The sequence below is a fragment of the Sebastes fasciatus genome, chromosome 3 (assembly GCF_043250625.1).
Source record: "Sebastes fasciatus isolate fSebFas1 chromosome 3, fSebFas1.pri, whole genome shotgun sequence".
Classification (NCBI taxonomy): domain Eukaryota; kingdom Metazoa; phylum Chordata; class Actinopteri; order Perciformes; family Sebastidae; genus Sebastes; species Sebastes fasciatus.
In genome coordinates this window covers 21518940-21535992 of record NC_133797.1, presented here as the reverse complement: position 1 = coordinate 21535992, position 17053 = coordinate 21518940, and the positions used below count along the sequence as shown (strand labels likewise).

Below are 17053 nucleotides of genomic sequence, written 5' to 3'. Positions count from 1 at the left end.
CAACACATTTCTGTTTCACAGTCAAACTTTATTTGAGTAGACAGATGACAATATTAATTATTCACAGCATTTGTAATCATCTCACCTGTTAGTTAGTTATGTTAACATGGTACAGGAGAAAGTCTTCAGCTCTGGTAAACTATGGTAAGCTAAGCTCCGGTGGTCTGTAGTCATGGTAACACAGAGACAGCTACTACTGTAAATAATATACCATTACTCTGATCTTCCATACATTTATCTTTTAGCAGAAATAATGAACTGACTACTGTTTCACATCTTCTATTTTCCACCCTGATGGTCGCTGTGTTTACACACCGTGTCATAGCGGTAGCATGTAGCTAACCCGTTAGCATGTAGCTACATGCTAACGGGTTAGCTACATGCTACCGGGTTAGCTCTGTATCTCCATGTAAACAGAGCCATCTGCTCTCAGCTGTCTGCTCTCCTCTGGGATGATTCTGTCGGTCATTTCTCACAGATGGATCTGTAAAGACAGACGTAAAACAGAGTGTATGTTTACGGTTTACAGAGTTGATGCATGAGGTAAACACTGAGCTAACTAACAGAGATATAAACAGCATTATTTACCTGAGAGAAACCGTCAGGAAAACCTGGAATCTGGACCGCAGATGTTCATCATGTGTCGCCGATTTCTGATCAGATTCCTCCGGTAACGTGCGCTGGGTGAAGTTTCTGGTTTATAAACTTTAAAGTGGTTTATAAACTTTATTCTAGCTGCTATCTCTCCACTCGTCTCTCTCTCTCTCTCTGAGAGAGAGAGAGAGCTTCTCCGGGAGGGAGGGGGAGGGTGACGCTGTTGTTGAGGACGTTTGATTGACAGAAAACGCTGACCAATCAGAGCAGAGTGGGAGGAGACAGAGGCTACAGACACAGAAATCAGCACTTTTGGAAATGGGCTGAAACAGAGGTTATAGAGACATGCTGGAATGCATGATCTGATTGTTTTTTTGAAAAAAAAACTTCAGAGACATGGTTTGGAGGTGTCTGAGACCTATAATAACTAGTTTAAATGGAGTATAATATGTGACCTTTAAAGGTGTATATTAGAAGAAGAAGAAGAAGAAGAAGAAGAAAAAGAAGAAGAAGAAGAAGAAGAAGAAGAAGAAGAAACCTTTATATGTCATATACATACAGGTACATACATGAAATTTTACCTCTGCATTTAACCCCTCCTAAGTATTTTAGGAGCAGTGGGCTGCTGTTAGTGCCCGTGGAGCATCTTGGGGTTTAGTGTCTCGCTCAAAGACACTTCGACATGCAGTCTGTAGGAACTGGGAATCACGCTCTACCCACTGAGCTACAGCCGCCCCCTTAATTGAAAACGAACTCTGTCTATATAGCGTGACACTTTGTGGTAGTTTAGGTAGGAATAAAATACAATATTTTTTGCAAAACTTCATTCTTACTTCTTGACTTGAGTGCTGCAGCTTGGTGGATGGTGTTGACCTCTTATTTGAACATTGGCTGCACTGATTGGTAAAACCACTAGTGGGAGTGGAACCACAATAAACCAAACATACTTTACAATCAGTGAGCACACCTTCAAATTGAAGACTTTATTAGCATTCAGAACACAGTGATGGAGTTCGGGTTCAGAGAAGACATAAATGCAAAATTATGTAGAGAAAGAATTGAGATAAATGTGACTGTTTACAATGTGTGCAGATGTATCTCTGTTCATTTAAGGAAAACAAATGAATCACTGGTCTTATCATTAGATATTACAACATTAACCTTTATAAATTGTTCTTCATGTACAGTTTACATTTTGCATTTCAGACACACAGGAGTATTAATTTGCTTCCTGCAGTCTGAAGGAAAATTAGCTTCAGCACATTTTTCACAGGCTTAATTTTTAAGAAGCACACGTGCAGCTGAGCTAAAGAACTGGAGCCAAACACTCGAGACACGAGACAGGTCGATGGGCGATATAAATGAAAAGTAAGGGGGGCAATTAGATGATCATTTTCAAATATGTGCAAAGCCTATAGGCAGGCTTGTTTGTACTTGTCTGTGGTAGGCTACACATGTAAATTGATATTTTAAGATGTTGTCATTGTTTTTATGTGTAGATGAACATTTAGTCACACTCAGTCCATCTGGAATAATCTCATTAGGAATGTTATGCTAATATGCATGAAGGGGGAGTACTTTCTAAAAACATTTTCTTCAAGATTCTACAATACTTATTAATAATTATTAATAATTATTCAGGATGCTGAGGTCATGCTCTTGTCATGATCTGTGTTGTTTTTCAGGGGGTTTGAGGGTTTTAGCATCCTTTACATTCTAGTTTTTTCTGGAGTTTACATTCTACAATGTGAAAAATACCAAACAAACTCATAATGGTGTTTTTTTGTGTGACTCATTTTTGGCCATAACATGAATAAATAAAGGTTTCAGTATTTCCCCACCATGATTTGATTTCTGGCAATGTGTAGAAGGCTTTGAAACACAATTTATACTTTGATATTGGGAAATTAAATTTACAAAAATATAACTGATAAGTCAGCTGAATAAATAAAGTACAAAACAATTAAATAATTGACTTGATATTTGGTGTATTGTCCAAATTTTCTAGCGGGTGGGGGGGTCTATCAGGGGAACTTGGTCTTCAAACTTATTGCACATTTTATTTTAACATCATTGTTTGACAGAATTCGGGCATACATTGATGAATAAGGTAAAGTTTGTGAGAAGCTGCTACACCTGTTGCATCATAATCCTCATAGAAAATTCACAATAGTTCTTCAACGTGATTTTCTTGCTAAACCAATTTATGTACAATTAATTTCCAATGCATTTGTAATTTAGCCAATAAAACGTGTCAAAACTGTGTGCGCAAAACTGTAGCAGATAGACTGGACTCTAATGGTGACGTGTGTCTCGGTGAGGAAACTCCTAGTGCAGCTGCGTCTTACGTGCATCTTATCAACAATGGATGATGGAAAATCAAACTTTACTCAAGATTCACAATGGATTTTCACACAAAGAGGGATTACGGGGTTGAATAGTGGTAGCGATAGGCCTGTTGGTCTCACACATACAGTAGACTGTATATAAGAAGTGGACGTAGTCACCGTGATGCCACCCATTGGTTTGTGGGCTGTCGTATTGAAGCCTCGAGTTCGGCATTTTGTCCGTCGCCATCTTGGTTTATTGCAACCAGAAGTGATACGAGAGGGTGGAGCTAAGTACAACCGAACGCTGAATAAGACATTTTTAGGCAACCAAGAAAGGACAACGCCGTGGTAGCGACCTGTCAATCACAAGGTAGCCACGCCCTAAAGCATCCCCTGCTTCATGGTCTATTTGACTCTAAATGGGACCATAATTTACTAAATGAACATCATGCTGTATTGAAGAAGACTTGAAACTAGTGATTGAGACCATAAACTCATGTTTACAATGTTTACTGAGGTAATAAATCAAGTGAGAAGTAGGCTCATTTTCTCATAGACTTCTATACAATCAGACTTCTTTTTGCAACCAGAGGAGTCGCCCCCTGCTGGCTGTTAGAAAGAATGCAAGTTTAAGACACTTCAGCATTGGCTTCACTTTTCAGACCTGGAGGACGCCGCCTGGTCTCACACCCTTCATATCAAAAATAAATCCTCCGTCACGTTCAGCTTCCAACAGGGCTCCTGGTTTCATGCTGCTGGGCTGGTTTGAGTCACACTTAATGGAAATACACCTCGACTCCTGTGACAGATGAGTTTGAGGTCTCTTTATTTTGCAAGAAGCCCACATTAAAAAGAGAAATGTTTGTGTCTGCTGCTGATTTTAAGGTTAAAATGTCAGTGGGTTAATGGATCTTTTACTTCAACATTATAAATGATATGCATTCTTTACACTGCTGGGTGAAAGTGAGGTTAATATTAGTGCAATGTTTTTCTTTTTTTGACTGAGGAATGTTTGCAGTTCCATATTGTTCAAGGCCACTTTACACTGGTCTTATCACTTGTACAGTTCAACCACAAATGGATGTAGTTGTTGATAACAGTTAGCCTGAGGATATTCTTAAGGCAAACTGTTTTTATTACATCAAAACAAACAGTGGAGAAGCTTAATAAGGCTTCATCTGTGGGCCCCATGTTGACATTAGATGATAAATTGTACCTTAACTACCTCTGAGTGACCTGGTTTTATTATGCAGGGGAAAAAAACAGGCCCAGGATGGATATAAAGCCTCGCTGACCTGAGAATGAACTGCCAGGCCCATGAACCTAAACAGTGCTGAACTTTTGCTGAACTGGCCTCTTTGTGAGGAAACACCAGATGGAAAGTGTTTCTTTCTCTCTTTAAGTGCCATGAAGACATGGGCACTCTCTCTGAACACGGTGTCCAGGATGTTTGGACTGCTGTTGTTGTCGATGCATTCAGACACTGATGCCAGACTGACATTCGTACATTGTGCGTACTGTATCAGCATGCAAAGCAAAGTTATTCGTTTATATGGTAATATGGTGCTGAATCATTGTTTTTCCATGAAAACACAGGAAATACCTCAGTAATCACCTTAAAGTCAGCATAGTTCAGAGGTGGTCTGACTAGGAATTAAATTTAAAGAGCCTTGTTAGGGTCCCCAGTTGGTCACAACCATAAGTCTGGAGCTATTTGACCATGGTGTAAATCTCCCCCAGTACAGAGGGCAAAGGTTTGTTGTAACGCCACCTCAGGGTTCAACTTGTGGTCACAGACGGTAAGTCGACTCAGCTGAACGTAGAGCCGAGGAAAACATGCAGCGAGGTTGATACTTTGTTGTCCACACACCATTTGGTATATGTCAAGTTTTTAATGATTGCGTTACTAAGGAACGGAGTTGACCTGGATCTGCTCCTCTTAATATTAGCACTGCCATATAGATTTATTGTCCTCTGCTCGGCTTTCTCGTTCAATTTGGTTACACCCAGTTTGGAGTGGGTTCATTTGGTCCTGCAGCTGTGCTATAATAATGGGACACATCGTTCATGTTACTACTGTACCAGTATATTAATACTTGTCTCTGATGGCTCATTGTGCCATTTATTACCCTGATTGGTTTATATACTACTCTCTGTGAAATAGCAAACAGTTCAAAATCAGCCTGACAAGTTAAAGCTATTGGTAATCTTAAGAAACTAGCAAGAGTATGTTAGATTTTTAAAATTATCCAACCGAAAAACCCCAGTCCAGTGTTGCCAACTCTTTTCCAATGAAAGTAGCAGTACTAGCTCCAAAAGTCCCAAAATCTAGCGAGAAAATCGACAAGTCAGCAACACTGACAGTCCGTTCCTTCAGGCCGCCCTCCAAAGCCACTCTGCCAAAATTATCATTATGAACATAAACATATCATAAGTAAAGTAAACAATGAACATGGCTATTGTTAGTACTCACAGCTGTCAAGATAGCAGCTTGTGGGAGACTTCAGTGACGTGCAATGAGTGCAGAGGCAGACTGCACGCAGGCGGGTAGGTAGGTAGACAGGTCGACACACAAGTAGCCCGTCCAATCATTACATTCAGGCCGAATTAAATGATTGGACGGGTTTATTACAGTCCTGTAATACAGAAGCCACAGATACCGGATTTTCGGGATGTAATGACAATTTCAACAAATATAACAAAAAATGTTTTTGAAGAAGATTACTAACTCTTTAAATTAGGATATAAAACAGTGAGTTTAATTTTCATATTACACTGAGAATTCCCAACATAGATGTTTCATAACTGTTTGTGGTGATTACTGACGACACATTGATCTGGTTTTATTGCTTTTCATGGTTTTCTACTTTCTGATACTGTACAGTAGGCATCTGTATGAGTAATGCAAAAGTACACTTTTTTTTTAACCATCTGAATTTGGCCACTGTATGAATGCTCTTTTTGGTTTCAGACAAGTGGTGAAAAACAGTACCGTACTCAAGTGCAATTTTAAGGTACTTCATTTCCATTTCATGTTCTTCTGCTCCACTACATGCACTTTTTACTTGACTACATTTATCTGACAGCTGTAGTTACTGTAGTTAGTTATTTTGCAGATTAATATCAATATGGTCATTTTATAAATGATGATAGATTAAACTACAAAACACTACATAAAGTACTTCAATTAGCACCTTGATGAGCTACAGCAGGCTGCTTACACATTAATGCATCAGTAATAATCTGCACAACTATAATATAGCAATCTCAAAGGGACTATTCTATTTAATGAGTACTTGTAATTTCAATACTTTAGTATAATTTGCTGGCAATACTTATATACCTTTACGTAAGTGACATTGTGAATGCATGCCTTTTTTTCTTATAATTCATGAATGTAAGCTTATCATTTGCAATTTTTCCAGCTGTATAGTGCCGTCTCATTAATCACACACACTTCCTCAAAAGTAGGGCAGGTATGCGTTGTGGGTCAAACTAGTTTTCTCATAGTAAAAAAACAGCTGCCTTAATTAAATACCAGCAATCATTTGCAAGGATTGTAGCTCAGCAAATGTAACAAATGGTTCAAAGACACAAGATCAAAAAGTATTTCTCAAAATATTTTCTGGGTCAAACGATGTAAGTGGAGCCTACAGGATTATGGTAATCTGGTCAAAGGAATGTTTTATCTCATCATATGGTTCTTCTGAGAAGGTGCAGACCATCCAGAACAGCCTGATCCTGGATTGATGATGGGACAGAACAGACTCGCTACTGTGAGTCAATAAAGTCCTCCGCACGCCATTGTCTGGAGGATAATCGGCTTACTAGTCTAATTAGCAATTCACCAAAAGGGTAAACAAAAGCTTTATCTATAAATTTTATTTTATTTTTGCAGCACATACTGTAACAATGTTTAAACTTGTTATGAACCTATATTTAAGATTGTAAAGTTCTGCGGTGGAAAGTAACTAAGTACATTTATTCAAGTACTGTACTTAAGTGCAATTTTGAGGTATTTGTACTTTAGTATTTCCATTGTATGCTCCTATACTCCACCACACTTCAGAATGAAATACTGTTATGACAGGGGACCATTCTGCATAATGAATACTACTATGTAGTATATAGTATATCCTAATGGCATCTGCAAGATTTCACAGACCGGAGGAAAACAACCAATCAGAGCTGAGCTGGAGCCTGCCGTCCAGCTGCCGTCTATGAGAGCTGTCCGTCAATCACTCGCAAACTCAAAATCAAGCGGTCAAACTAGGCAGCGCTGATCAAATATGAATCAATATTCTGTTATGTTAATACCTAATTATTTTGCCTGTATCAAATGTTTTCAGAAACATCTTGTAGGGTACTGTTTAGCTGTAAAATGAGAAAGTTTGTGAACCAGCATTCATGTTGAGATCAGTTGAGGAAATACAAAGCATCGCCTACCAGCCGGAGCACTGCCAATATGAACGCTCAATAGGAATGCTCTCTCCCTCTGAAATGACCTGTGATTGGCCAAAGTCTCCCATCACAGGCTAGATTTTTTAAAGCCTGAAAACAGAGCCATGACGAGGAGCAGAAGTCTATTTATCTATCAGAACACTTGAATTACAATATGCTGAAAGGTTATTATGGATTTTTTTGCCTAATGATGCCAAAAAACATTCTGCCTACTGCAGCTTTAAGTGCTGGAACCAACTTTTGGATAATCTTATAGCCTACAACACTTTTCTCTCTTTTATACCAGTGTCATTCATGCTTACTTTTCTCCACATCAGTTCCTGTTTTTCTATTTTAAGACAGAATAATTAAAAAAAATAATCATTATAGTTTGAATTTCATGTTGTATTTCTCTTCAAACTCTATATTTAAAGGGACTGTTTGTAACTTTTTACACGTATAAATCTACCGGGTCGGGATCCCATGCGTGCTCGCGCGTGGCCGGAGTCTCTGCTCCGCTGCCTGCCTGCCTTCAGTCACACACTGCGTTCTCGCTGTCTCGATCCACCTCTACACGTGCATGCGTGCACACTACACACTACAGAACACTTCGTAGCTCTGAGAATATCTAGTGAATGTACAGTGGACTTTGTGCAGAAATAACTGCTGCAGCTCCTCCAGACCAACAGAGGTTTTCCGTGTCTTGTGAAGTGACGGGGCTCTGCAGCGAGAAACGTTATCATCTCCGACCGGGTGCTGGAGGGAGACGATAAAGTTTCTTTTCCTGCTTCAGCCTCCGGGGCAAGCTCGAGCCCGACGCTGACTTTCGTTGACTTAACGGCCACAGGTGTCGCTGTTAACAAGCATTTCTGAAAGTTACAAACAGTCCCTTTAATTGCATTATTAAATGCAACTATAGTGTGCCTTGCTTTAATTATATCAGCCTCCAGCTAATCCTCTTCATTTGAGCAGTTCTTGAGGTGATTAATGAAAGAGAGCAAAATGTTCCTGCAGGCTGCAAGAAAAATACAGCAGAAAAAAAAAAAAAATGCAAGATGCTGAGAAGGAGGTCGCACGTGCACAAAGTCACTCGTGGCCAATCGTGTCCTCGGGATTTCCTTGCGAGCCTTCTCTCCTCCTCGTGCCAGTCAGGATAAAAAAGCTCATTTCACTCAACCACTTTATTTCCCCCTCGAAAACTCTCACGATGCTGCAGCTGCTGACATTCCTGGTGGAGAAGCTCTCTCTTCTCTCCAACTTCAAACTGTTTGAGTCCAGCTGGTCGGACTGTGAGGACCGGGACCAGGACCGGGACCGGTACGCGCAGCGAGGTCCCCATCCGTCCCTCCGGAGGGGGGACCTGCTGGAGGTCCCCAGGACCCTTTTCACCCACTACGGCATCTATGTAGGAGACAACAAAGTGGCTCACCTGATCCCTGACATCCTGCCGGTGCTCACAAACGACCAGCAGCTCATCAGCTCCGTTATTACGCACAAGAGACTCATCCTCGGCTGCGTCTACAGGTGTGCCACGGTGCGCCTGGACACACTGGAGGACTTTGCATATGGCGCAAAGATAGTGATCAACAACATGGATAAGATGATGAAGAGTCAAGCATTGCCCAGTGAAGATGTCGCAAAGAGAGCTGAGAAACTCCTCGGAGCGATCCCCTACAGTCTGCTGTGGTACAACTGTGAACACTTTGTGACACACTGCAGATATGGATCTGCAGCCAGCCGGCAAACAGAGAAGGTATATATATATAGTCCCCCACACTTTGTTGTGAATGAGTGCAGAATTACATGTCTATCTCAAAGTGTTGTTATTGATATTATTAAGCTATAAACATAATTTGCCAAGTGCATTAAAGGGACTATTTGTAACTTTCAGAAATGCTTGTTAACACCTGTGTTAAGTCAACGAAAGTCAGCGTCCTGTTGCTCGCGCTTGCGCTTGTGCACTCTCTACATAGTCATGAACAGCATCGCTCAAAACAGTGAGGCGACACAAGTCAGCTAAAACCACAATATCACTCTATATTTCACCTGCTTGGCAGTAATGTTAGCTGACCAGACGAAGGTCTCTCCATGAATCAATGCTGATCCTAATGTTTGCTTTTCCTGCTTCAGCCCCGGCTGAAGCAGTAAGAGAAACGTTATCGTCTCCGACCGCGGCTGGAGGGAACAGGGGAGACACCGGCACCCGGTCGGAGATGATAACGTTTCTCGCTGCGGAGCCTCGTCACTTCACAAGACACGGGAAACCTCTGTTGGTCTGGAGGAGCTGCAGCATTTATTTCTGCACAAACATCCACTGAACATTTACTAGATATTCTTAGAGCTGAACTAACTCTTCTGCAGTGTGTAGTGTGCGCGCATGCACGTGAGGTGGAGTGAGAACGCGCGCATTGTGTGAGTGAAGACAAGCAGGCAGAGGAGCGGTCTGAACAGCGCAGCCACACGCGAGCGCGCATATTCGAGCGCGCATGGGACACCGACCTGGTAGATTTATACCTGTAAAAAGTTACAAAAAGTCCCTTTAATATGTAGGTAAACATAATACAAGGTATGCTCCATATTGGCACCTGTAGCATCACCTTGGCCATAGAAAAAGATGCTATGTTGATCCTCATTCACTTTTTACAGTGTATGTGTGTGGACGGATTAATGTGCTAGGAGGACCATGGGCAAAATGTTGTTGTTGGGCCCCCCTGCAGCCCTTGTGTATGCACCCTGCCATCTCCAAATTCCCATTAGATACAGTGCTCACGAAGACACTTAAAAAAACAACCAGTACTCTGCTGGAGCAGCTTTATTTAGCAATATGCATCATGTGAACAAAGTATAAATAAAAATAATAAGTTACTTAAAGGGGACATATCATGCTCATTTTCAGGTTCATACTTGTATTTTGGGTTTGTAAGAGAACACGTTTACATGCTTTAATGTTCAAAAAACACATTATTTTTCTCATACTGTCTGTGTGAATATACCTGTATTCACCCTCTGTCATGAAACACTCCGTTTTAGTGCCTGTCTCTTTAAGACCCCCTCCTGAAAAAGTCCAGTCTGCTCTGATTGGCTTGTGAGAAAAATATGGATATACTCAGATTGGGGTGGGGGGGGGCAACATATTCTAATGAGCCTGCATGTGACGTAGGAAGGGGGGAGTCAAATCTGAATGGCTTGTTGAATCACGTGTTTTCTGATCTAGGCAGCCCACAAAAACTGACTGTGTTGTCTTATTTCACAGTTTGTTGGTTGGTAGGCACTCCAGATACACAAATGTAAATATGTAAGCACTGAAAAAGTGTGTTTTTCATGCTATGTCTCCTTTAAAACTAGATTTTGAGACTCTACAAGACAGGTCCACAAGTTTAGGTCAGGGTTTCCCTTTGGAAAGTTTTTAACCGAGGTGAGCCGATCCTGACACATCTTGTCTCGTGATCAATGTATTTATTAGAAGATGGTCTAAACATAATTTATCATATGGGTCATCTGCTTTATTGTCTTAAAGTTAATGCATTATTCTTTTTATAAATGTTGTCATTTTCTTCTGGTGTTAGCAGGAAGCTGTCCTCATTCCACCTCTACTCTAAAGCACTGCAAGAAAACACTGATAACAAAGGGCACATTTAGTTCATATTGTGGATTAAGTGGTGCACATTCCCAAACAAATCTGCAAATCAGATTACCGACACCGTCCTGAGTTTTTAGAGCCCATTGCACTTCAGGCCAAAAAGGCAGCCCCGCTTTGCCAAGTTGGTAATCCAGCTTTGAGTTTAACCATCACAGGTAAATAGCGAGGAGTACTGTTGCTATGGTTACCTCCAGGTTAACCTTGCACACTGATTTAGAGTGATGGTTAAACTGCTCACGCAAACTGTGTTTGTGGTATGAAACATATGATTTTAGCAGACTTTTTCCAATCAAAGAAATATTCTATAAGATTCTAAATAAAGCACGTGTGAATTAACTAACTGTATGTCTTTTCTTTGTAGTTCTGCGAGTGCTTGAAATCAATCATCAGAGACCAGCGCAGCGTGATTGTCACAGGCCTCCTTGGGATTATCTCCATCGTCTGTTTCGGCATTGCAACGTCAACCACATTGCCCACAATCCTTATTCCATTTACTCTGTGGATGGCTGGTTAAAGGAGCTCAGCACAAGGAACTTGCACCTGAACTTTTTCTTGGAAAAGACCGACCTGACTCCTCCTCAGGACGGTGCACTCTTGTCATATGATGCCTTATGAGTCGGCTTTACAACTTTCATTTGATCGTGTAGAGACAATGTTTAATGTGTTGTGTTGATACATGAATTAATAGTTTCCTGTATGACTTATAAAGTGTTGGGAAATACATATATTTTTGGATATATGAACACTGATAACGATTCATTTTTGCTAACATTTGAGTCACCACAGAAATGAATATACAATACAGTGGTGCATTGACTGCAACAATATCTTAATGTATATATTTTGTGTATTTTATAGTAGCGTACTTAATATAATGTTGTAAATATGACAAATGTTTAATAAACAATTTATTTTTACTTGTGTGCCTTGTGTAACTCGCCATACATCTCCAGCCACATGCCAGTGAAAGCAGAGGCCTAAATTAGCCGAAATATTTGTGTGACGTTTCATGATATATTTTTTATTACTGAGAGACTCGGGTTTCTAAAACAGTAACACAGCATGCGTGCAAATAAACAGCGTAGATGCACTGCAAAAAGTGCTGAGTCATAACAGCAACATTTCAATCAATCACATCAAAGCAGTGTCAGACCTTTACATTTTCCTACAAATTGTTATGGATTTAGCTAATTACGTTTCACATGTCATTGCATTTCTATAACTGTGATAAACAGATATATAAAAAATACATAATTTTTCGAAATGTCCAAGAAAGTGCTGAATAACGATGAAACGGGCTGCAGAAAAATCTGGTCCACGAAAAACAAAGGCTGTTTATTTAGGTGTGATGGCTCAATATCAGTGACCTTTTAAATGAGGATTTAACTGGTAGCCAAGGCAGCCTTCTTAATGAGGACCCTTGACCTTAATACAATACAACAAGGGCTGAGATTCAAAATCCAACAACACAGCAAAGTGATTATAGAAAGCTCCTTTATTTCTGTCAAAATCTTACTGAAACATTGACCAATATCTAATCCTACTAACCGCTCTAGCCCCTCCCAAGTCCAGCTGAAATAAAACGGGGGTCAAGCACTTCGCAGCACACTGCCATCATGTTTCTTTACCAACTACTCAACTTTTTCTTCGTAGCTTCCAAAAAGGAGGACGACGACTCCAAACATGACCTGTCCCTTTACAAGCGTGGTGATTTATTGGAAGTCCCCAGGACATTATTCACACACTTTGGTATCTACTTGGGTGACAACCGTGTGGCTCATCTCATCCCGGACATCCTTCCTGTGATATCTAAGAATAAATCTGCCATCGCAAAGATGGTAACAAATAACCGCCTGCTGCTGGGGGTTATCACTAAGGTTGCCAGCGTCAGAGTGGACTCTGTGGCAGATTTTGCATATGGCTCGGAGATTCTGATCAACCACATGGACAAAATATGCAGCCAGCCTCCTCTGGACGGGGACGAGGTGGCCAGAAGGGCTGAGAAACTCCTGGGCTCCGTCACCTACAGCTTACTGTGGTACAACTGTGAACACTACGTCATGTACTGCAGATATGGCATGGCCATCAGCTATCAAACGTACCAGGTAGAGTCTCTGGCCGCCTCTCAGTAGAAAGATCAAAAGAGAAGTTTACATTTTTCTGTCCATACTGGCCGTAAAAAAAACATTTTCCTCACCAAATCCACAGTCCTCATCCTGTGTAAAGCTATGAGGCTTCAACAGTCTGAGTTTGTCATACTAAGTAGGTATCTTCCAAAATTACAGTCTATTTATTGCAAAGTTTTTCGTTTCCCTTGACAAACTTTTCCTGCTGAGCTACGGTGGAAGAGAATATTGTACAAAAAATACAATAACTTTGGAAGATAGTCATTTTATTTGACTAAACCAGATTGCTGAAGCTTTATAGTAGCTCCAGACAACTTTGAAATACATTTTTAGACTGTAAATTGGAACCAGCACTGTGATTTTTTCCCCCATCACTTACATTGTAATTGCAGGAGGAAGGAATCTTTTCACAGCCAGTATGGACCGGAGGAACAATCACAGCGACCAATAACAGAAAATCATTTACTTTATATATTAATTATACTTTAATATAAGATCAATTAGAGTATTTTTCATCAATTGAATTAGTCTATGCAATGCAGGGGTGTAGTGGTTGTTGATGAGGTGGATGTACTACTAAGTAGATAGGTAGGTTACTGAGGATGAAGTGGATATACTCTCCTATATATTCCAATGGCTTTTTGGCTGATAGGTGGGTATACTGTAAACTGCCAGAAAAAGAGGTGGGTATACTCCGTATATCTGCATATACCCTCCACTACACCACTGATGCAATGTATATAAACTATTAGAGATTAAAGATATTAGAGAGATTTATGTGATGTTGAGTTTTGAATATTTAATTCTTTAATTCTTCTTCTCAAGTGTGTCTATCTTTGCCTCCTGTTGCATGAGAAAGATCACATGCAAAAGCCAAAGGTTTAAGGTTCACTGCACGTGTAGCATTTGCAATGCCGTCAGTTATTTGTATGGATTTCATGAAAAACAGTTTAACACTCAGCGTAAGGTGGTGTTAATCCACAGTAAATGTACTTACAATAGTGTGTGACTGAAGAAAACCCTTGACATTTGGTCACATGAGGATGTTTTCAGAGTTGTTTTTCTTCAGTCCACTGGAGTGAATATCAGCTTCACTTATTCATGAGGCGAGTAGCTCCATCTAGTGTTACTTTATGCCCAAATTACTGCTGTTCTGGATGTAATGAAGACCTTCCCTTTAATAGCACACCTCCACTGCACTGCTGTGATTCACTTAGCCAAAAAATCACTGACTAATTCTCACGCTCTTTCTTGTAGTTCTGCACAACAGTACGGAAGATAGTCTGCAGCAGGATGAGTGCCTATTTGACTGCACTGTGTGGTGTGGGAGGAACCATGCTGTATGTGGGCTGTGTGACGCCGCTGACAGTTTTACCGACCCTGCTCATCTCGTTCACCATCTGGATGGCAGCCTAACGGCCTCTGGAGGGACGGCTCATGAGAAAGACTAATTTAACACACCGGTGGAAGCTGAAATGAAAAGCCCTGTGGTTTAGCTGCGTGACTAAAGGCATTGGGAAAACAAACGTGTTCACCATTATAGAACTGTTTGACTTTTTACCTTCTTTGGGCAATTGTTGACTTTTTATATATTAACTGATGTTCTATTTTTCTTTGCCTGATTGCTCCTAATTGTCGTGCTGTTGTCTAGATTTGTACGTAATTCATCATTTATGTTAACCAGACTCTGATATTCAACATTAATCTCATTTAACAGTAGCAGCTCATAGATTATAAATGGACTTTGACTGAGCACAGAAACAAACTCCGGAAGACTGAGATAAACGGAGACAGAGATATCTAAAAGAAGATGGAAACATGATGGTGTATGCAGATGGATGTTAAATGTTGTAGTGAATGCATTTCAATGTGATACTTTACTTATATTATGCTCTACTGTAGCTAAAAGGTAGCCTTGGACAAAGTGCAATACGTTTCTTCTTAATGGAATACAGTATAATTTTGATATATTGTAAACGACAAATGTCATAATGTGTTTGTCAGTCCATTACACATGTATTTCTACCTGCTTCCAGTGGGCTACCTCTGGTTCTGGAAAGTGAAGCCAACGCGGAAGTGCCTTAAACTTGCATTCTTTCTAACAGCCAGCAGGGGGCGACTCCTCTGGTTGCAAAAAGAAGTCTGATTGTATAGAAGTCTATGAGAAAATGGCCCTACTTCTCACTTGATTTATTACCTCAGTAAACATTGTAGACATGAGTTTATGGTCTCAATCGCTAGTTTCAAGTCTTCTTCAATACAGCATGATGTTCAGTTAGTAAATTATGGTCCCATTTAGAGTCAAATAGACCATAAAGCAGGGTATGCTTTAGAGCGTGGCTACCTTGTGATTGACAGGTCGCTACCCCGGCGTTGTCCGGTCTGGGAGTTGTACGTGTTTTTGTCTTACGACTTTAACCCTTTCACAGTGTGTTTCCAGTTCATGATAGTTAATACTAACATTTTAGTCGTCTGGAAATGTTGTATTCAGCGTTCTGTTGTACTTAGCTCCATCCTCTTGTGTCACTTCTGATTGCAAAAAAACAACATAGTGACGGCCAAAATGTTGAACTCGAGGCTTAAAAATGGCAGCCCACAAGCCAATGGGTGACGTCACGGTGACTACGTCCACTTCTTACAGTCTATGGAAACTTCAGATACTTTTAGCTTATCACCTCACTGCTGCCATCAAAGTTAATTTGATTCTATTTATTATGTTCATTGTCTAATTTTATTCGCCTCACTGCAGTCTTGAAATGTTTTAATCCTTGTTCTACTAAGTAGAGCACTTTGTTTGTTTTGAAAAGTGCTGACAAGTTTATCATTACTATTATTATTATATTCCCTGGGATGTGCCTGATAAAAAAAGTATTTTAACAACATGAAAATCCATGGGAACATATACCGAATACAGGCTTGAGAAAATAAATAGCCATAAACAATCAAATTAGAGTTAAGTGTTTCGCTCATGACTGCAGAGAATGTGGTCAACTTTCTGTCATCGTGACGACAACAAGAATAGCACGGAAACACTGGGAAACATTCCTAAACCTTCTTTTAGCATTTCCTCCAAGAATTCAAAGCACGAGAGCAAAGTCGCGCAGCTAATAGAGCAACTGAGTACAGGAGATTCTTGATAGTGATTAAAAAACAACCTTGAGGGCGCCTGGGTTAGCTCAGTTGGTAGAGCGGGCGTCCATGTATTAAGGCTTGGTCCTGACCGCGGCGGCCCGGGTTCGAATCCGGCCTGTGGCCCTTTCTGCATCCACTCTCTCTCTCCCCCCCCTTTCAAGACTCTATCCACTGTCCTGTCATAAAAATGGAAAATGCCCCCAAAAAAATAACTTTAAAAAAAACAACCTAGAATTTCTGGGTGATTAATTATGTCAAGAATCGGAGGATCAGAGTTGTAAATTATTAATGCTGCTTCTGTACAAAGGGAAAACGTTCAAAATGGTTACAAGACCCAGAGGAGACACCAAGTGATGAGCAAGGAATTTATATATATAAAGATATCGTTATTACAGTTTAATGGTGATGGATGTGTCTGTGCCTACAAAGCTGTTAATTTAATGAAAGTCCTTAAAGGGGATGAAATTAACTGAACTAATCCATTGGAAATTAATCTTTAATATACATTATTCTTCATAATCTTTTAATTATTTGAAAAAATTCTGAGAATCAGTGTGGGCAACCAAGTCCAAAGGGGTAAAGTAGGCAAGAAAAAATGTCCCAAAAATGCACACAGCAGGGAGGAACAAGGAGACTAGAAGGCTGTTATTCTGCAGCTTGGACAGTACAAGAGTGGAATAACAACTAAAGTGCAGGTATATACAGTATGTTATAGGCTACATGCTGTGGAGCTGATTAGGGATTTGGGAACAGATGTGCAGGTGAGTATGGAGGTTAATTCATGTGGAAAT

General features: G+C 40.3%; 2 protein-coding genes across 2 annotated transcripts; both read left to right on the top strand.

Annotated features, from left to right (window-relative positions):
• The first annotated feature begins 8416 nt into the window (after positions 1-8416).
• On the top strand, positions 8417-11881 carry lrata (lecithin retinol acyltransferase a). Its single transcript, XM_074631351.1, has 2 exons — positions 8417-9117; positions 11366-11881. The coding sequence occupies exons 1-2, from the start codon at positions 8572-8574 to the stop codon at positions 11516-11518; spliced, it is 699 nt and encodes a 232-aa protein (XP_074487452.1). The 5' UTR covers positions 8417-8571; the 3' UTR covers positions 11519-11881.
• Positions 11882-12516: 635 nt separating this feature from the next.
• LOC141765291 (lecithin retinol acyltransferase) lies at positions 12517-15149 on the top strand. The gene is made up of 2 exons (XM_074631350.1): positions 12517-13109; positions 14388-15149. Exons 1-2 carry the CDS (start codon positions 12621-12623, stop codon positions 14544-14546), a joined length of 648 nt encoding a protein of 215 aa, XP_074487451.1. The 5' UTR covers positions 12517-12620; the 3' UTR covers positions 14547-15149.
• The last annotated feature ends 1904 nt before the right edge of the window (positions 15150-17053 follow it).